This window comes from Bos taurus, chromosome 3 (genome assembly GCF_002263795.3).
Source record: "Bos taurus isolate L1 Dominette 01449 registration number 42190680 breed Hereford chromosome 3, ARS-UCD2.0, whole genome shotgun sequence".
Lineage (NCBI taxonomy): Eukaryota > Metazoa > Chordata > Mammalia > Artiodactyla > Bovidae > Bos > Bos taurus.
Window position 1 is genome coordinate 14,273,333 of NC_037330.1, and position 20,321 is coordinate 14,293,653.

General features: G+C 51.9%; 1 protein-coding gene across 3 annotated transcripts in view; it reads left to right on the plus strand.

The window, feature by feature from the left end:
- IQGAP3 (IQ motif containing GTPase activating protein 3) overlaps positions 1–20,321 on the plus strand; it is a 39,332-nt gene that overhangs the window by 13,650 nt on the left and 5,361 nt on the right. For all 3 annotated transcript variants that reach the window (XM_024986230.2, XM_059882607.1, NM_001098880.1), the window contains 20 exon segments: positions 1,415–1,572; positions 3,220–3,341; positions 3,444–3,607; positions 4,933–5,023; positions 6,139–6,306; positions 6,400–6,539; positions 6,648–6,818; positions 10,202–10,285; positions 10,450–10,521; positions 10,623–10,692; positions 13,501–13,709; positions 14,422–14,574; positions 14,868–15,031; positions 15,365–15,589; positions 16,439–16,579; positions 18,015–18,099; positions 18,526–18,758; positions 19,122–19,254; positions 19,356–19,458; positions 20,032–20,158. In XM_024986230.2, the coding sequence (XP_024841998.1) occupies positions 1,415–1,572; positions 3,220–3,341; positions 3,444–3,607; positions 4,933–5,023; positions 6,139–6,306; positions 6,400–6,539; positions 6,648–6,818; positions 10,202–10,285; positions 10,450–10,521; positions 10,623–10,692; positions 13,501–13,709; positions 14,422–14,574; positions 14,868–15,031; positions 15,365–15,589; positions 16,439–16,579; positions 18,015–18,099; positions 18,526–18,758; positions 19,122–19,254; positions 19,356–19,458; positions 20,032–20,158 (2,813 nt within the window).

A 20,321-nucleotide genomic window follows, 5' to 3' on the forward strand; every position in this document is an offset into this window, starting at 1 on the left:
GGTTCCCAAGCAGCTGGAGGGATCAGAGCAGTCAGTCCAGAGCACCCATGAGAGCACTGTTAAATGCTGGCAAGTGACTAGGGGTGGGAGGGGGGCTGCCATCCTTGCCATCCTGGGTATATTATAATAGCAAATACCTTTGAGCAAACGCTGCTTTAAACACTCATTTAATGCTAAAAGAACCCTATAGGATAAGTAGTATTTCCATTTTAGAGATGAAGAAACAGATGCTGAGGTTAAGTAATTTGTCCCAAATGGCTATAGCTGGCAGTGCTGGGAGTGCATGCAAAGCCGAGTATACTTGAAGCCTATGCTTTTTACCACTCTGCTATCCCGCCTCCCCTCGTCCATACAGCTTCTCTGATGGTGAAGTGATAGGGCCTTCCCAGCCTGCTGGAGAAGTTAGAACACATCCGAGGGTCCAAGCAGAGACAGGGAGGGAGGTGTAGATGATGCGAATGAAGACAGTTTCACAGTAGGAGAATGGAGGGGGCAGAGCTTGGGGTAAATCTGGGAAGTCTTCTTGGAAGAGAGGAGACTCAACAGAGAATCCTCCCCACAGCTGGCATTTACAGAGCCTCAAGTCCAGGCACAGCACATGGGAAGGGGCTGGTCTCAGTGAATGTGAGGAAGTCTATGACAAGGAAGCAAAAAATAAGTCCTAAGAAGTAAGATATAGCCACTAATGTGGACTTTAGAGCCAGACCGCCTGAGTTAAATTTCAGCTCTGCTACTTCCCAGCTATGTGACCTTGAGCCAACTATTTACCTCCTCTGCCCCTCGATTCATGTATAAAATCAGAACAATAATATGTTTATCTCATAGGATTGTTGTAAGGATTAAATGAGTTAACATCTGTGCTTAGAAATGAGCCTGGCCTGAAAGTTTTAGCCATTATTATTATTAATTATTTGCAGCATTCTGTTTGTAGAAGACAGGAAGGGTGCTCCAGACAGGGCCAAGCACAGGGTGAAGACCCGGCAGGAAAGGGGCCCTTTGGTGTGTGGTATAGCACAGAGGGGCCTACTTTCTCTTCCTCTCTGTGTGCCCAGGGCTGAGTGCAGTTCTTAGTGTGTGGTAGGGACCAGTAGAACTCACTGGTTGAGTGTGGGCTCTGGTGTCTGGCAGTTAGGTTTAACTTATATTACTTAACTATGGTCTCATCTGTGAAATGGGGATATCAATGGTACTTACTTTTTTGGCTTGTTAGAAAAATTAAGTGATAGTGTGCGCTAAGTACTTATACATTGAATATGTAGTAAACATTATTAAGTTTAATTATTAGTGAGTGGATTAGGCCGTAGGGGTTTTGAGATGTAGACTCTGGGATGTGGGAGAGGCTTGGGGGCAGGAGGGCAGCTGGGCCCCCAGCCCTTCACCAGCCCGTGGAGACTCAGCCCTCCCTGTGTTGCAGGAGCTGGCCCAGGAGGAGCTCTTTGTGGCTGTGGAGATGCTCTCAGCTGTGGTCCTGATCAACCGGGCTCTGGAAGCCAAGGATGCTAGTGGCTTCTGGAGCAGTCTGGTGAACCCTGCCACGGGCCTGGCCGAGGTGGACAGGGAGAACGCTCAGCGGTAAGAAAGGTGTAGCAGCATGCTGAGGGAGGGGATGGGTGATGGAGAGAGTGTAGCCAAGACCCCAAGTTCTTGTGCTCGGAGGCTAGCCTTCTGCATGATGTCCTGTTTCTGGGCCCAGGCCCGGTCTCTGGGTCTTTTTGCAGTTCCCTGACCTGTGTTTCTTCTGGGAATGGTTGGGTTCACAGTCATTCCCCTTCCCTCCATTTATTTAATCTTTCATTGCTAATGTTTGAGTACCTACTCACGTGCCAGATACTAATCTAGGTGCTGGGACAATAGCGAACAAAACACAGATTCTGCTGTCATCTGACTTTGTGCTAGCAGAGGAAGAGAGGCAAAAAACAAATACGTTAAATGATAAGGAGAGCTATGGTGATAAATGGGCTTCCCTGGTGGCTCAGTCGGTAAAGAATCCTCCTGTAATTGGGGAGACCTGGGTTTGATCCCTGGGTTGGGAAGATCCCCTGGAGGAGGGCATAGCAACCCGCTCCAGTATTTTTGCCTGGAGAATCCCATGGACAGAGGAGCCTGGTGGGCTGCAGTTCATGAGGTCGCAAAAAGTCAGACAACTAAGCGACTAAGCACAGCATACAGGGTGATAAATAAAACAGGGCAGAGAGGATAAAGGATGTGGGCCTGGTAAGCGTGGTTTGTGTCTGCTACATGGCATGGTTATAGACGGCCTCTTTGGTAAGAGTGTCATTTTGAGGGAGACCTAAATGGCATACGTGATTGCCATGAGCTAGCTGTAGCACAGACTCTGAAAAAGAAGAGTGCTTGGTGTGTTCACAGAACACTGGGAGACCATGAGTTGGGGTGGAAGGAGGGGAGGAGAATAATGGGAGGTGAAGTCTCAGATACCTGACCATGTAGGCCTCTGGCTTTTACTCCAGGTGAGGAGGAAGCCATGGGAGGGATCTGAGTGATGAGGGAGGTGATGCAATCTACTTTTAACAGGATCGCTCTGGCTGCTGTGCCAAGAATCTCGACTATAGGTTAAAAGGGAAAAGTAAGGAGACCTGTTAAATGTCAGAGTAATGCAGGCACAAGATGATGGAGGCTTGGCCTAGGGCCACGGTAGTGGAGGTGGTGAAAAGGAGCCATATTTTGGATATATTCTGAAAGCTGAACTGACAGGATTTGGTTATGTGGTGGATATGGAGTATGAGAGAGAGTCATGTGTGACCTCAAGATTTTTGGCCTGGGAAGTTGGAGTGGATATTTACCAAGATGGAGAAGACTGTGGAAGATGCAGAGCAAGTGGGGGAATCAGGAGTTAAGATGTGAGTTCAACATGAGGTGAGTGTCAGACATTCATGTGGAGATGCTGAGCAGGCAGCTGGCATTCATGAATGGGTTGCAGGTGTACTTTGGGGAGTCATTAGCACATGGTGCATCAAGCCATGAGGTTAGGTGAGATCACTTAGAATGTGAGCATGGAGAGAGAAAGGCTTGAAGACTGAGTCTTGGGGTGCTCTGTGCTTAGAGGTGAAGGAGGAACTGGCAGAGGAGACTCAGAAAGGACAGCCTGTGAGGTTGATGTGATGTCCTGGAGGTCAAGCGTGGAAAAGTCCAGAAGTTTCCCCTGACCTCTGGCTGATGATGCACACGCTCTCCCCTCATCCTCACTCACCTGGCTGCCAGGTACTTTGATGCTCTGGTGAAGCTGCGACAGATATGTGGAGTGGATGGGGCCTTCCTGAGCTGGAATGACCTACAGGCTGCAGTGAGCCAGGTCAACGCCCAGGTCCAGGAAGAGACTGATCGTGAGTGGAGTCCAGGACAGGGGGATGACGGCCCAACTCGGACAGCCCCGTCCTTTAGCCATAAGCCTGTGCCCTCCGCCCACCTCCATCTCCCTTTCCCAGAGATCCTTGCGGTCAGCCTCATCAATGAGGCTCTGGACCAGGACAACCCTGAGAAGACCCTCTCCTCCCTTCTGCTTCCTGCTGCCAGCCTGGATGATATCAGCCTTCCCGTTGCCCCTCGGTACCATCTCCTCCTCATGGCGGCCAAAAGGCGAAAGGCCCAGGTGAGGTTTGGGCTGGCTGGGTTGGTCACAAGCACAGGAAGAATATCGCCTGTGCGTAGAGCTGTGCCCAGTATGCACCCTGGGAAAGCCAGTCTGATGGACATGGTCCCTTCTGGGGGTGGGAGGCAGGGGGCTTCTGATCTGGCCTTGGGGAAGAAGGGCAGAGGTCCAGTTGACAGCACAGAGTGGCCTGTGGGCACCTTGTGTGTGGGAAGAGCACAGGTCTGGGGGGCTGAGAACCCAGGCTGCATTCCCTGCTCTGACGCTCAGTGGCCATGTGACTTACAGCAAATCCCTAACGTCCCTGAGCTCTCCTTATACACTATGTAAAACACTACATGCCCTGGTCCTATCTCCCCACTGGAATGGGGGTAGAAACCAAGTGAGCTGACGGATGTGGCAGGGTTTTGAGCCTGTAATGCCCGGAGTCGGTGGCAGCATAGAGAGTGGCTGAGGGCTACTAGTCCTGAGCCACACTAGCTGAGTTTGGATCCTGGCATCTGACCCTGCACATGTTACTCACCATCTCTGGGCCTCAGTTTCCTCACCTACAAGCTTGTTATAATCATAAACTTACCTCAGAGATAACAAGGTTTAAGTGAAATAATAAGGCAGGGACACCAGCTAATGTTGATCGAGTTCTCACCCTGTGCCAAATATTGTCTTATGTGCTTTACAAATGTTAGTTCATAAGTGCTTTAGAACACTGCCTGGAACACCAGGGCTCAATAAAATGTTAGTTCAGAAAGTTCCTCTATGAATGAGTAGAGTGGGGAGGGAGCGGATTCTGGGGTTGGGGTTGGGTAAATCTAGGGAGGGAACAAGCCTGACAGCGAGGTGCGCACAGGCTACCTTGACCTGTGGGCAGAGAAGCCTGGGGAGGAAGGGGAAGGTGGAGGTCAGGGTCAGCACTGGCCTGAGAAGCTGTGCGTTGAGGCATAAGGGAACAGGGAGGAGGAGTGGGGAGAGCCCGTCACCCTCCGACGTGGGCTCTCCCTGGACATGGCTGAGGCACAAGGGCAGGAAAGGGAACTATTGAGAGCGTGGTGGATGCTGAAGGTTTCAGAGGGTTCTGGGGTGCTACGGCCCAGCCGAGTTGACACATGGCCTGAAAGCAGGGTGGGGAAGAACCCTGTGAGCCTGGCAGCAATCCAAGGGAGCCACATGGCTGTGCCCATGCAGGGTTGGCAGAGGGGCACAGAGACTGCTTATCCCTGTGGCTCCCCAAGTCAGCCTGCAGTTTGGCTCCCCTGGGCACCTGGGCTTGGGAACCTGGGGAGACCAGCCTGAGCTCTCATCATATCCCATTGTTCTCAATTTATCAGGTGACAGGGGATCCTGAAGCTGTGCTGTGGCTGGAAGAGATCCGCCAGGAAGTGGTTAGAGCCAACCAGGATACAGATGCAGCTCAGAGAAGTAAACGGGCCGGGGTGGAGGTGGGGGGCAGTACTGGAGGGGAGAGGGTTTGGGGGAGGTGAGGCGATGTGGGCTCTGTGGGAGCCTAGACAGTCAGGTAGCCTCCCCAGTCACCTCCTTCTCCATTTCAACTGATTTGGGGAGGCAGGCCAGAAAGAGAACAGGAGGGCTGCTGCTTTGACCATAGGATGGATTTCCTAGCAGTCAGCTGGCCAGGAAATCCTCTGGAGTCGAGAGCCCCTGGTCCACCCACTGCCTCCTTCTATGCCTTCCTGTGTGCGCTTTCCTCCTGCAGCGTGAGCATGTGAAACAGGTGGGGGCCAAAAACTCATCCCATTTTCTACTGATAGCTTGAGTTTGGGTTTCAACAGTTAGCTCTGGTTAGAGAATGTTTAGTCTTGAAGTTGGCAAAGAGGGGTTGGATTTGAGGAAAAATAAAGGCCGAGTCAGCACAGACACTGGCCTTCTTGTGTGGGATGCTGATGATGTTAGTTCTCAGTGTCTGGAATCCATCTGTATGTCTGTTAGTGACTGGAAGGCAAGGGCTACATCAGTTCCCCCCACTTCTTGGACTTTATTCTCCTCCTGTGAAACTGTCCTGTGGTGTCTCTGACCATGTCTTGCCCCAGAACTTCTGTACAAGCCTTCCTTTTACCAAGCCCTAGTCCAGCCCTGCGTTCCCTGGTGGCTCAGTGGTAAAGAATCCGCCTGTCAGTACAGGGGACACAGGTCTGATCCCTGGGTTGGGAAAATCCCCTGGAGGAGGAAATGGCAACCCACTCTAGTATTCTTACCTTGGAAATTCCATAGACAGAGGAGCTGGATAGGCTACAGTCCATGGGGTTGCAAAAGAGTCAGACATGACTAGTGACTAAACAACAGCCCAGCCCTACACTGCTTTCTTCCAGGAAGCCTTCCTTGACTGCTACCTTTCCCTTTAAGCACAGCTGCATGCTGCTTCTTTTCATCTGTCCATCCTGGGATGTCCTTGTCCCTTCCATCACACAGCGTGATTTTGAGTCCTCCTTCTCTGGATTCCTTCACAATAGACAGGACAGAGCCTGTGGAAGGGGCTCAAGGAAAAGTTGACCACTTCCTCTCTATACCCTTGTTAGTGGCTCTTGGTGTGGCTGCCATCAATCAAGCCATCAAGGAGGGCAAAGCAGCCCAGACAGAACGGGTATTAAGGAACCCTTCCGTGGGCCTCCGAGGAGTGGTTCCCGACTGTGCCGATGGCTACCAGCGGCTCCTGGAAGATGCCATGGCAAAGAAGCAGCGCCCAGGTAGTGGCCTCACCTTGCCTCTCCCCTTCTTGGCCGGCCCCAGCTACCTCTCACCACCTCTGAGCCTTCTTTGCCTATTTGGCTTCTGCTTAGGAGATACAGCACTCTGGGTTCAACATGCCATGAAGGATGGCACTGCCTACTACTTTCACCTGCAGACCTTCCAGGGGACCTGGGAGCGACCCCCTGGCTGCCACCTCAACACCTCCCACCTAACTTGGAAGGAGATCCAGGTTGGTGGAGCCCCTGTGAGAGAGGGGGCTCGTGGTTGGGAGGTTTCCTGTGGGAGAGGCTCCCACCCACCAGGACACCACAGGCCCTCTCTTCTTCCACTTCTGCAGTCAGCTGTCACCAAGGTCACCACTGCCCATGACCGCCAGCAGCTCTGGAAGGCCAACGTGGGCTTCATCATCCGGCTCCAGGCCCGCCTCCGCGGCTTCCTGGTCCGGCAGAAGTTTGCGAAACATTCCCACTTTCTGAGGACCTGGCTTCCAGCAGTTGTCAAGATCCAGGTAGCGGACTCTGCCCTTCTGAGGTGGCACAGCTGGGCTTCCCTGAAGTTCAGAGGTTCCTCCTGCTGCTTCTTTGCTGAGTGGAGTTGGGGAGATCTTTTGGCCTCTGTGCAGTAGTAGTAAGGGATGGATGCTGGAGCCCAGACTCCTTGGGTTTGAATCCCCTCTCCACCATGTTAACTAATTACTCACTCTCTCCCAGTTTCCTCATCTGAAAACTAGTCATCTGAAAGTTGTAGCACCCCTCTTTAGGGTGTTATGAGGTGATATCTAAAGTACATTTAAACAGTACCTGGCAGATAGGCAAGAACACAGGCAAATGCTAGTTACTGTTGTCCTCATCATCACCATCCAGAGGGTATGAGAGCTGCTTTTTAGCTTCCCCACAGAGAGAGCGGAACAAGATTTAGCATGACATCAGGGTTTAGACACCAGGAGGACTAGAAAGGAGTAGTGAAGAGGTGGTAGTGGTGATTGTTAAACAGAAAAGGGATGGAATCCCTTGGGGAAAGAACTTCTACCTTTGTCTCCAGCCAGCCCTTTCCATTTTTATTCTTCCACCCTTTGGGTGGTTCAGTGTGGCTTCTGAGACCGACCCATAAGTCACTCAGGCACGAGGCGTTGGGCTGAGGTGCTTTCCAAGCCAGGAACAGTGGGAGCTGAGCAAACAGAGGCCTCCTCAGGCAGACATGCTCTGGAGGGTCTCATGGCAAGGTGGGCAGTGTAAAGAGACTTTATTTAATGAACACCTCCAAATGCCCAGTATCTGCAAAGGATACCATTTGGCACTGGGCAAGGGTGAGAGATGGTGTGTGAGACACAGATGCGTGCTCACGTGTCTTCCATTGCAGGAACTGGAATACAGTGGGTGTTAGATGTTGTGATAGTGGGGACACACAAATAATAGCAGAGAACCCAGGGTTCCTGAGGGAGCCAGAGGCACAGAGACGGGCAAATGCCCTCGATGGTGATATGGAATACGTGGTCACTGAGCGTGCAGGCTTTAGGTCCTGAGGCTGCAGTTTGCGTTTTGGTCCTGTTACTTATGGGCGCCTACCGAGCCCTTGCCAGCCCTCGGTTTCCTTATTCATATGGTGCTTGCCTCATGCTGGTTGTGAGGGTAAAGCAGGAAAATTACATGTAGCACTTAGTGTGGGGACATGCTCTATTGGTGAAAGCCGTTATGAGATGTTAAATTTGGGGGCATTGATCCCAGAACTCAGAACCTTAGCCATCAGCATTTAGTGTCTCAATCAATCCTCCTGAACACAGCCTGGAATTTCACACCAGCTAAGGAGCAGAGAAGCCACACCAACAGTGGGAGAGGGGACAGAGTCAGAAAGTGAGTTCGCCACCCATCCTAGAGCTGTGCTGACTCTGGCCTGGGTCTGGGAGGCAGAGAAGGGAGAGGGGGTCGGAACCCCAGGCCACCTGCCCTCCAGCTAGGGAGAGTGAGAGTCAGAAACGAAGCAGCTTGGGTCTCCTGAGAGCTCTAACCCTGGCCAGGACTCCAGTCAGGGTCAAAATTCTCACCAATCCAGACTGAGAGGCTTTCTCTCTTGAAGGAGAAGCCATGTGGGGATGGGTGGGTGGTAAAAGCAGAGAGGAGACCCCTCCGCCTTTTCCTATAACAACTAACAGTGTGTCAGGCAGTACCTGGAGTGGGAGGGGAAGGGGTGCTGAGAAGGGACATAGACTTGGGGCTCCCTGGCCTCTAGGCTCCAAAATAGACAGCTGGTACCATGGGACCAAGCTGCCTGTTTTATATCTTTCCCAACAGAAGGACGGTGTGAGTCTTAGGTGGAAAGCCTGCCCAGGAGAGTTGGCTTTAGGAAAGGCTGGAAGAGCAGTTGGCTGAAAGGGGGTGCTCTTTTAAAAAATGTTTTGGCTGTGCCATGTGGCATCTGGGATCTTTGTTCCTCGACCAGAGATTGAACACATACCCCCTGCACTGGAAGCACAGAGTCTTAACCACGGGACCACCAGGGAAGTCCCTGAAAGTCAATGCACTTAACACACTAAACCATGACATCTTCAGCGGCAGAGTGTCCTCCAGGGTCTGAGTGCCCAGGAGAAGTTTAATATGTGCCCTAAAAGACAGGTATCAGTAGGTAGAGATAGGGCTGGGGTAAGGGCATAGAAAGACAAAGGTTTGGGGCAGCAGATCATAAAGCATGTTTGAAAGAAAGTGAAATGTCTGAGGTGGCTAGACTTCTTAAGGATGTAGGAACCAGTAGACAGTCAGACAGGAGTGTGGGATCAGATGGTTGAGATGTCCTGGAAACTGGGGCTATGAGAAGGATGATCCAAGTAGTGTTTTAGGAAAATTCACACAAGCTTGGGGTGAAGGGGGAAAGGCCCACAGGAAGGACACCAAAACAGAAGGGAGTCATGGGATTTGTGTCTTAGAGACCAAAGCGGGTGTGATTATTAAGGAGAGGGTCATTTAGACACCTTTGCAGCAGACTAGTCAGCGAGGAAAGGCCATCAGCCTGACAGCTGAATTACTAGGGACCTTGGAGGGAAGATTTGCTCAGAGCTGAGGTTCAGAGCTAAGTGGTAGAGTTGTAAAGAGAAGTGTGAGTTATGAGAACATGAATGACCCGCTGCCCAGAGGGCCGTTGGCAGAGATGGTGGGCACACAGCTCTGTGCCTGCACACACTTTCCAGCCATTGCACCATGCACGTCTCCAGACTTTGGATTGTGTGATGGTGTGTGGGTAGTTTTTTTTTTAATATGTATCTGTTTGGCTACATTGGATCTTAATTGCAGCACGCAGGATCTTCGCTGTGTCACGCAAGGTCTTTCATTGCGGATCACAGACTCTCTAGTTGTAGCACGAAGGCTTAGTTGCGCCATGGCATGTGAGATGTTAGTTGCCTGACCAGGGATCAAACCCACATTCCCTGCATTGCAAGGCAAATTCTTAACTACGGGACTACCAGGGAAGTCCTATGGGTAGTGGTTTTATGGGTGGATGAGTATGTTGTAGGGGATATGGTACATGCTGTGGTGAAGTCGGTAAGTGTATGCTTTACTAATATCTTTTAAGCTTGTGTCTTAACTCTTGTTTCTGTGAGGAGGTGTTGGTTATAAATGTATGTTTGATTGCATAGTGCATGCGTCAGAGTTTGTGTGCGTGAGTATGTGTTTGCTGGGTCCAGGGAGTGTGGCAGAGGGCCTGAGTGGCTACATGCAGATGTTTAGTCTTCCCCATGAAGTTGGCAGTTCTTTGAGGACAGAGCCAAATTTGCCTCTCCACTCTCCTTTCCTGCCTCCCCACCACCCTTTTCTGGAGAGTCCAGAACGAAGCTTTTCCCACAAGCTTTTCAGGGCCATCGGGACCAGCTGGGGTCATCTTTCTCCCCCTTCTGATCTGCAGGCTCATTGGCGTGGTTACAGACAGCGGAAGATTTACCTGAAACGGTTGCAGTATTTAAAAGCGAACACAAATGCCGTAATCAAGGTAGCTCCCATGATTTGGGTGGGTTTCTGGCTCTCTTAAAGGACCCTCTGAAAGCCATTTGTAGTCTTCTCACCTCCCATGACCTCTGGAGAAGGCTGAATTGGCCTGGGTCTAAGGGTGGGCCCTGAGCCTGGAGCTCTGAGTCAGTCTGTCTCTGCCCCCAGATCCAGGCTTGGGCCCGGATGTGGGCAGCTCGGAGGCGATACCGGAAGCGTCTGGGCTACTTCCAGAAGAATGTGAGTGTCATTCTGCTTCCCTTGTCCCCATACCCCACCTTTATACATGAGACCAGGGCAGGGGCCACCAACAGTCCTTTTTCCATCTGCATTCATGACAGGTTAACTCCATTGTGAAGATCCAGGCATTTTTCCGAGCCAGAAAAGCCCGGGATGACTACAGGATGTTAGGTAAAGTGCCTGGTTTCCCTCCTCTGTCTGTGCAAGTGACTGTCCTTGTGAGCTTCCTGGCTTTCAACAGTGAACGAGGCAGAAAGCCATACCACCCCATAAACAGGGGCCTTGGAGAAGTGGTCTGACCTTCCTGAGCCTTTCTCTCACCAACAGCTAACGCCTACAACCTTGAGCATGCACCATAGGACCCAAAGTGGGCTGAGGAGTGAGGAGGTGTGCTCCTGCCTTTGCCAATCCCCCAGTTTGGTGGGAATGATAGGAGTCCCCTGAGAGTCAGGCAGGTCTAGGTATCCCTCCTGGAGCCACACAGCAGGTTAGGGGAAAGTACTAGTGCAGGAATGTGGGACAGGGCTGGTGACAAAAGCCCCCCGCCCCACCCCAGCAACAGATAACCTCATCACAGGAAAAGTCCCTCAAACCAGCTACTGTCTGTACCAGGCTTTGATTTTCTTCCTCTTACTATGACACAAGTCAAAAAAGCAAAAAAAAAAAAAAAAAAAAAGAGAGAGAGAGAGAGAGAAGGGGAAAGGGAAGGAAAAAGGGAAGGAAAGGCTCTTTTCCCTACAGTTCCAGCCTTCCCCCTCTTTGCCCTCTTCCCTGACCCATGACTCTAACCCCATTAGTGGCCCAACCCACAGGAAGGCAGACCTGGAGTCCTTTCTGCGGTCCTGGGGAACTTGAGGGGGTTCCATCTTCCTGCCCCATGGTTCCCAATAGTTGAACATCTCCCTAAAGGCTTACAGAGGTCCTTCAGAGCCCTCTTGATTCCTGTGTTAAAGCCCAGAAACCCAGCCTTGGAAGTCTGCCTCCTTTTGGTGAAGTGGACTAGTGGTCCATCTCCAGGTTGGCCCAGCCCTGGGTTTCCTGAAGAGGTGGGCCCCTTTCCTTCCTGGGCCCGAGACCACGCTTCTGGGCTTCAAGGTTGAGTACAGTGTCCAGGAATCGTCTCCTTCACCTCTTCAGTCCCTCTTCCTACCCTGTCCTGTGGCAGGGGTGCCCCTGCCCCTCTCTGACCAGAGAAACTCAGCCCATTTGCTTCTGGGCAACTAGCTGCTTTTCCCTCCTTACCTCTCCCCAGCTTGGCCATTTCTGTTTTCTTTCTTGCTGTTACATTAACACCAGTGCCCTGGGGCATCCTTTATCTTCTTTTTCTTCCTTAGTTTATAGTTTTTTCTGGAAGAATTTGTTTTTTCCCTGGTGTGTCTCCCAACTTCATTAGTCCCACTCCACGTAGGGAACTGCCACTTACTAGCCATGTGGCCCTAGGCAAGTTGCTGAATTTCTTTATTGCCTCCACCTTCTCACTTATAAAATGGAGATAAGGATCAGGTCGAGTTGTTGTGAGGATCAAATGAGTTAAGTGCTGGATCTTGTTGAATCCAAGATGCCATCAGTTGACTTTGGTTCCACGACTCTTCACTCCTCAAAGATCTGTCCTCCGTGCAGTAGCCAAATTAGTTTATTAAACCTTGTGATCTTATCACTCTCCTTCTTAAAACATGTCAGGATGCCTCACCGCCCTGGGGATAAAGTCCAGCCTCCTAAGTGCAGCTTCCGAAACTCTCTGACCCAGCCTCTCCTGCAGCTCTGGCCTCACTAGCCCCCGCCCTGTCCCCCCCCCCCACCTGCACCCTCCACTCCATGCTCCAGACACAGCCTTTGGTGGCACACTTTTACTTCCCCAAAGGCCCCCATGCTTGCCCCTCTCAGAGCACTAAACCATACTGTAGTGAGTTGTTTAATTGTCTGCTTCCTTTACTGAATAGCCTTTAAGGACCAGGCCTAGTTTTGTTCATCTTCCATAACTGACCCTTTTATTTCTTACTAGCTGTGTAGCCTAGGGCAAGTTACTTACTCTCTCTGTGCCTGAGTGATCTCATCAGTAAGTTACAGTGTATAAAGTATGTAAAGCACTTAGAGCAGTTTCTGTTCCATAGTGAAAATTGTATGTCTTCAGTTCAGTCAGTTCAGTTCAGCCGCTCAGTCATGTCCAATTCTTTGCGACTCCCATGGACTGCAGCACGCCAGGCCTCCCAGTCCATTACCAACTCCCAGAGTTTACCCAAACTCATGTCCATTGAGTTGGTGACGCCATCCAACTATTTCATCCTCTGTCATCCTCTTCTCCTCCTGCCTTCAGTCTTTCCCAGCATCAGGATCTTTTCCAATGAGTCAGTTCTTTTCATCAGGGGGCCAAAGTATTGGAATTTCAGCTTCAGCATCAGTCCTTCCAATAAATATTCAGGATATTTCTTGTATTCCCTGTAGCTCAGCCCTGAGACTCTTCTTTGCTCAAATGCTCATTCCAAAAGAGATTCAAGGAGAATCCATCTAGCTCTGATCTCCCTATATTATAAAACCCATTGTTGTATGAGGGTCAGGCAGGGCCGCGTGGAGGCTGTTAGGTGGAAGTAGACTCGGGATGAAGGATGAGTAAGTCAACCTGGCACGAGGTGGGAATGAATCAGAATGGGGGGGCCCTAGGGGATCATCAGAAGCTGCTAGGGCTCTGACTTTAGGGCGGGATGACACTGAGATAGGCCCAGGTTAGGGGGAACACAGGCAGAGGAAAGCAGCTTTTGTGTCATCCCTGGTTATAAGACAAGGAGTTCAGAGACAGGACTGGCTGGGAGGCTGCCCACTGCCCTCCAGCTGCAGGCAGAACCATTAGAAAAGAACTGGAGTTGGGTACCTGCTGGCTTCAAGCAGCATGGACACTGAGGGTGGGGTTACTGGGGAAGAGGGCGGCGAGGAGGTGTCTGGTGAGGACATGTCTAATCCTGGCACCTCATCTCTTCCTGCCAGTCCACACACCCCACCCCCCACTCAGTGTGGTACGCAGATTTGTCCACCTCTTGAATCAAAGCCAGGAGGACTTCTTGGCTGAGGCAGAGCTGCTGAAGCTCCAGGAGGAGGTGGTCAGGAAGATCCGGTCCAATCAGCAGCTGGAACAGGACCTCAATCTCATGGATATTAAGATTGGCCTGCTGGTGAAGAATCGAATTACCCTGCAGGTGAGGGGCCCACCCGAAATCTAGCTAGTGGCCTCTGGAGAGGTGATGCTGGCCATTCTCTGGTTGCTAATCAGATATTTTCTAAATATCTAGATTTTATCATCTGGTTCAGTTCCTTGTTCCAGCGGTCCTCTGCCCTTCTAGTCATTTGTTGGGGGCACATGACATAATGGAAAGAGCACTGGACATAAAACTGTAATGCCCGGCTCTGCTGACTCCTAGTGATGGAGGTTAAACAACCAACTGGAGGCTGGTTGTTTAACCTCTCAGTCTGTTTCCTCATTAGTAAAGTGGGAATAATGAGAGTGCTCACCAGGGCAGATGTGAAAATAGATATGAGAGCTCCTTAACCTGTCAGTTACCATACATATATGCTGTGATGAGGCAGAAGTGATGCAGCAGTATCTCCACCTCAACTCTGTACAACAGGCTAATGAGAAGTCAGAGCAGAAATGGACAGACCTGGCGCCTCAGTCCCGCAACCCAGCTCTCTTTGGAGACTCACCTGGTGAGAGCAGAGGTGCCAGGTGGAGTCTCAGGACAGCAGGAGGCCCTTCCTCATCCTAGAACCATTTGTCTCCCCCTGGCTCATGGCTTGAATACCTTGCACAGCAGAAAGCCCAGGCTCTTCAAAGCACTGACTCTAGACCATATGTTCTGTGCTCTGTGCTGGCCTGGATGGGTTGTATCACCTGCTCCCCCGTCCCGGCAGGAAGTGGTCTCCCACTGCAAGAAGCTGACCAAGAAGAATAAGGAACAGCTGTCGGATATGATGGTTCTGGATAAGCAGAAGGGATTAAAGTCTCTGAGCAAAGAGAAACGGCAGAAGCTAGAAGCTTACCAACACCTCTTCTACCTGCTCCAGGTGAGCAGAGGGCTTTGGGAGGAGACATCTCTATTCTCTCCTGAGGGCCTGGGACCTGAGGCCTTCATGTCTAAGCCCTCACCTGCGTACCAGGAGTCCTTTCCTGCCATCCTAACATCTTGTACCCAGGGAAAGAGACTGCCTCCTTTCATTTGTCTGGAATGTTCCTAGGACCCTTGAGAAAGTATAGCAGTGCTCTCTATTCCTAGTTCCAGTCAGCAAAGCCTTTCTTTATCTGATCACTAGTCCTTGAGGTACATTATCAGCCATTCCTATCTCCCCATTGCTTTCAGACTCAACCCAGCTACCTGGCCAAGCTGATCTTTCAGATGCCTCAGAACAAAACCACCAAATTCATGGAGTCAGTGATTTTCAGTCTGTACAACTATGCCTCCAACAGCCGAGAGGCCTATCTCTTGCTCCAGCTGTTCAAGGCAGCACTCCAGGAGGAGATCAAGTAGGTTTTCCAGAAGCAAAAAGAATGGGAAGAGAAGGGGTTAAAAAATGCCACTGTTGGCTCCTTCACAAGGTGACAATTTATTGAGGTTTGAAGGTAGAAATGGACTCAGAAGACCTCTTTTTTCTGCCTCCCAGGGAGGCAGGGCATCTCTTGGGACAGCCTGGGGGGAGGACATGTGCTGACATGTTAACATCACAGCTGAGACAGACCTAGCAGGACTGTCCTTAAGAGGAGGGATGCCAGCACAGGCTTTAAAGAAAATCTCAAAAGGAAAAGCAGCTCTTCTATACCAAGGCAGGAGACCAGCTTCAATAACCTCCTAATCCACAGGTCAAAGGTGGAGCAGCCCCAGGATATGGTGACAGGCAACCCGACTGTGGTGAGGCTGGTGGTGAGATTCTATCGGAACGGACGGGGGCAGAGTGCCCTCCGGGAGATCCTGGGCAAGGTGATCCAGGACGTGCTGGAGGACAAGATGCTCAGTGTCCACACAGACCCTGTCCACCTCTACAAGAGCTGGATCAACCAGACTGAGGCCCAGACAGGGCAGCGCAGGTGGGCAGATGGGCAGAGGGAGAGCTCTCTTTGATCAGCTTGGTCTTGGGCCTCACTGGGGAAGCTTGAGTGCGCTTTGAAGGTGGCATATAAATGAGCTTGCTGATTTATGTAAATATGACACCAGCCCTATAGGATGAAATAAGGTAGCCTTTTAGACCCCCTCTGGTAATTAACATGGAACTGATGTAAATGACACCGGACCTGGTGCGCTTAACATAGAGTGAGCCCAGATGAATATGCAAATGTGTATAATTGCTGTGTCAGTGCTTGCAAATGATTTGTCAGATATACTGGGAGTTGGGATCGGACTCCTTATTGATAGGCATATAGCTGAATATTCAGATTTATAGATGAATAGACAAATGAGGTAGTGGAAGAAATACATTGGCCTTCTAGATTGGAGGCATTAACTGAGGTGCATAGGTACTAGGGAGATGGAGCCACAGAGGAGAGTAGGCAGTGCTAGTGGCTTCTCTGGATGGCGCACAGGCATCCAGGTGGGGGGACGGCAAGGCCCTGGCCCAGCCTTCAGCATCCCCACAACTACCAGAGACTTGCAGGGCAGCCCTGGTCTCCTCTGGTTCCCCCTGGGATCTTTCCACAGACCCCAGGCCCTCTATTTCCTCCTACACTCTTCCACCTTCCCATAGGTGCTTCATCTCTTCTTCCACCCACATCACTCTAGTCCTCTCTGAGTCCTTTCTCTTATTCTGGCCTAAACCCTGGGCTGCCCTCAGCATGTATGTATGAGATCTTGTAGTGAGATAAGTTTAAGGGGTGGAGCCTCAGGGAGGGGAGGCCTTGGGAGGGGTTTCTGGCTGATAGTTTGTCTCTCTCTGCCCACAGCCACCTCCCCTATGATGTCACCCCAGAGCAGGCTTTGAGCCACCCTGAAGTCCAAAGACGACTGGACATCTCCCTCCGCAACCTCCTCACCGTGACTGATAAGTTTCTTGCAGCCATCATGTCATCTGTGGACCAAATTCCGTATGTGCAACAGCCTCGGCATGGATCTCCGGAGGGCTCGGGCATGGTGGGGAGAGCAGAGCAGTCCTGAAGGGTGGCAGGCAGGAAGGGAAACTGGGCTGGGGGTGCTCACGGGCTTCCAAGAGGTGGGTGGAGAAGGTGTGAAGCCCCTGCTAGAGACTTGTGCGGGATTATAGCACACACGGATCTAGTGGGCAGTCAAGACATCCCTGGGCCAGAGAAAGTTACCTCAAGTGATTATGGGGACATATGATTGTCTGAATGTAAGTGGTGGAAAATATAAAATTCTTCAGTCTATAAAGTCAAAAATAAGAAAACTTCACACCAGTAAAGCACATTATAAAAGTCTTTTCCTTTCTTAAAATTTAGTCAATAATTATTTTCTGAAAAGCAAATGATTGAAAATATTGACAAGGTGGGTCTCCTCTAGATCTTCACTCATCCAACCAGACTTCCTGGTGCTCAGTGGTGCCCGGGGCAAGGTGGGGATGCGGGAGAGGGGAGCCCACAGAGCTCATGTCCCTGCTCCCCAGACCTGGAAGACTGGATTAAGGATTTACAGTTAGGATTCAGAAAAGATTGTCCTAGGACTGATAAAGGAAAGCACACAGTGAGCTGTGAACTTCTCTCCCTGGTACCCCAGGAGGAGGCAATAGCTTTTTAAAGTATTTAATTAAATTTTTAGGTGGCACATCCATAATAGGAATAATAATAATAAGGTCCCAGGGATCAAACCCAGGTCTCCCACCTTGCAGGCAGATTCTTTACCATCTGAGCCACCAGGGAGGCCGTTTGAATTGCACTCTACCATTACTTTCACAAAAATAATTTTACTTGATCCTCACAGAAGCCCTAGGAGATAGAGAGGGCAAGAATGAGCAGTCCCATTTTCCAGACCAGGAAACAAACTTGTAAGGGGAGTGCAATAGCCTGAGCTGACATCTCTGGTTAGTGGTGGATTCAGGACCAGATGCTTCTACTCCAGTTCATTGTCCTCCTGGGCCTGCCTCTAGCCCAGACCAGGCCCACACAGATGCTCTGTGATAACAGAGCCTCCCGGGCTGTCCTGGGATGGGGTTCTGGCTGTAGGTGTCAGACACCTAACATACAGGCTCAAGGTGCTTCTGTGGGGAAGGCAGGATGGACACTGGGATCTGGGGTGTCCCCAGGAGAGACTAAAGGGGGCCAAAGAAGAGGCTCTGGAGACAGGCTGGAGGCTCCAGGAGAGCTGGCTGGGCCCTGGTCCTGGGTGCTGACACAAGGGCATGAGGGAGGGACAAGGCCCAGAGATGTTTGGAGGAAGCCGCAGGGAGCTGGCTGTGGGAAGTGGAGGGTCAGTTCTGGTGTGGCTATGCCCAGGGAAGGAGAGGCGGGCACTCAGGCCCTCGCGCTGGGATGGGGGCAGGGCCATAGTGCACCTATTGCCTGGCCCCAGGTACGGGATGCGATACGTGGCCAAGGTCCTGAAGACAACTCTGGCAGAGAAGTTCCCCGACGCCACAGAGAGCGAGATCCATAAGGCAAGTGTTGTCGCCCATCCCCACCCTGAGAGCTCTGCTTTGCCCTGATGGTGGCTGTGAACCCCCAGAATGAGACCAAAGCACCAAAAAAAAACACCTATGCTATAAAAAGCCAAGAAGGCGAATATTCTCCACCCCGTCAGTCAAGCCTGGCTCACCAGCAGGGCTCAGGTGGCAGGTGGGAAGGCATCCAGGACAGCAGTTCCCAGTACACAACCCTGGGCTTGTCAGGGCGGGTTCTAGTCCCAGCTATGGCTAACGTTTGCTGCGTGACCTGAGCAAGTTGCTGCTCTGCTCTGGGTCTGTTTTCTATACAAGGATGGGATTGACCCAGGGGCTCCTTCCAACCAGCTGAGCTGAGAGAACGGGGCTGGGGCTATGGAGGTGGGCCACAGGCGCTTCTACGACAGTCTCCTCTGCCCGCAGGTGGTGGGGAACCTCCTATACTACCGCTTCCTGAACCCGGCTGTGGTGGCCCCCGACGCCTTCGACATCGTGGCCATGGCAGCAGGTGGCGCGCTGGCGGCCCCCCAGCGCCACGCCCTGGGGGCTGTGGCTCAGGTCCTGCAGCACGCTGCGGCCGGCAAGGCCTTCTCCAGGGAGAGCCAGCACCTGCGCGTCTTGAATGACTATCTGGAAGAGACGCACCTCAAGTTCAGGTCTTGGCCCCAGCTTCCTGTTCCTCTCTGTTTCCTTTTTCTCCTCCTCTTCCCATCTTCTTTTCACAGACCACTTCCTTTCACGCACAACTTACTTTCTCAAATCCGTGAGGGAGGGAGGCGGGGAGGATCGTTAGTGGGCTGGAGGATAGATTGTTGGAGGGACTCCCAGTGAAGAGGAGAGAGGGCTATAGAGGGAAGCTGGTTTGAGGGGGCCACTGGCAGAGGTGAGGCAGCGGACGGGGGCAGAGAGGCAGAGTTGGCTGAGCAGTCCCCGGCAAGGCGGGAGAAAGGCTGATGGACACAGAATGTGAGGGGCATGCCGGACCACCCCACCCTCACATGCTTTCCCTCTGGAGCTAGGAGGTTCATCTGCCGAGCCTGCCAGGTGCTGGAGCCAGAGGAGCGTTTTGCAATGGATGAGTACTCAGACATGGTGGCTGTGGCCAAACCCATGGTGTACATCACCATGGGGGAGCTTGTCAACACGCACAGGGTGAGGGCCTGTGCAAGCTTGGGGCAATGGGTGGGTGGGCTGGCCCTGGAAGGAAGGCGTGGCTCAAACTCTGTGTCTCCTTTACTCCCCCCATCCTGCAGCTGTTGCTGGAACACCAGGACTGGATCGCCCCTGATCACCGAGACCCCCTGCATGAGCTCCTGGAGGACCTTGGGGAGCTGCCCACTGTCCCTGACCTCATCGGTGCGTGCCCTCCTTGACACTGGGGCGGGCGGTAGGGCCTGCAGGAGGGGCGGGTCAGCAGGTGAGCAGGGCCTTGGAACGTGCCCTCTCGAGTTTTTGTTCAGTCTGGGACATGTGCCAGGAGGCTGGCTACACACTCCCTCTTTCCCTCTGGTCCTGAGATGGACACAGACTGATGGAACCCTGTACCATCATATAAATGTGATGTTAAATCACATGAGATAGGACAGAGGGATAATGGCCTGTTTTGGGTCCCAAAATGCATCTCTGTTGAGGGTAGAGTTCAAGAGCTGTGAAATGGAAGGAAGTTGGCTTCCAGAGGCAGAAGGGCAGGGCAGGGCGGGGGACAGATAGAAGAAAGCCAGGAAGAGCTCCTGGCCTAGAGAGGCACAGCCGCAAAGACACGAGGGTTAGCTATGCGGGTGACAGCCCTTCTGTTGGTGCTCAGGGCCTGAGGGTACAGGGTGGTCAGAGGGACAGAGTGGGAAGAGGCAGAGGGGCACGTGGAGCAGCATGTTCACCATGGCCCCATCTGTGCGTGTGCTAATCTCTCTCCTTCCTCACCTGCCTCAGGGGAGAATGTAGCTATGGATGGGAACGTGGATCTGAGCAAGCTAGAAGTGTCCCTGACTCTCACCAACAAGTTTGAAGGACTGGAGACAGACGCTGATGACACCAACAGCCAGAGCCTGCTCCTGAGGTGGGAGCACAGCCTTGGCCCCCTAGGACTCCCCGGGCCAGCAAGCTGGCTGCTCTGGAGTGGCCATCCCACCTTCCTCCCAGACTCTCTTACCCTCCAGAAGTTCTCCCCCAAGCCTAACTGGCCTTCCCCTTCCTGCGGCCTCAGCTGTTTTCCTTCTGGC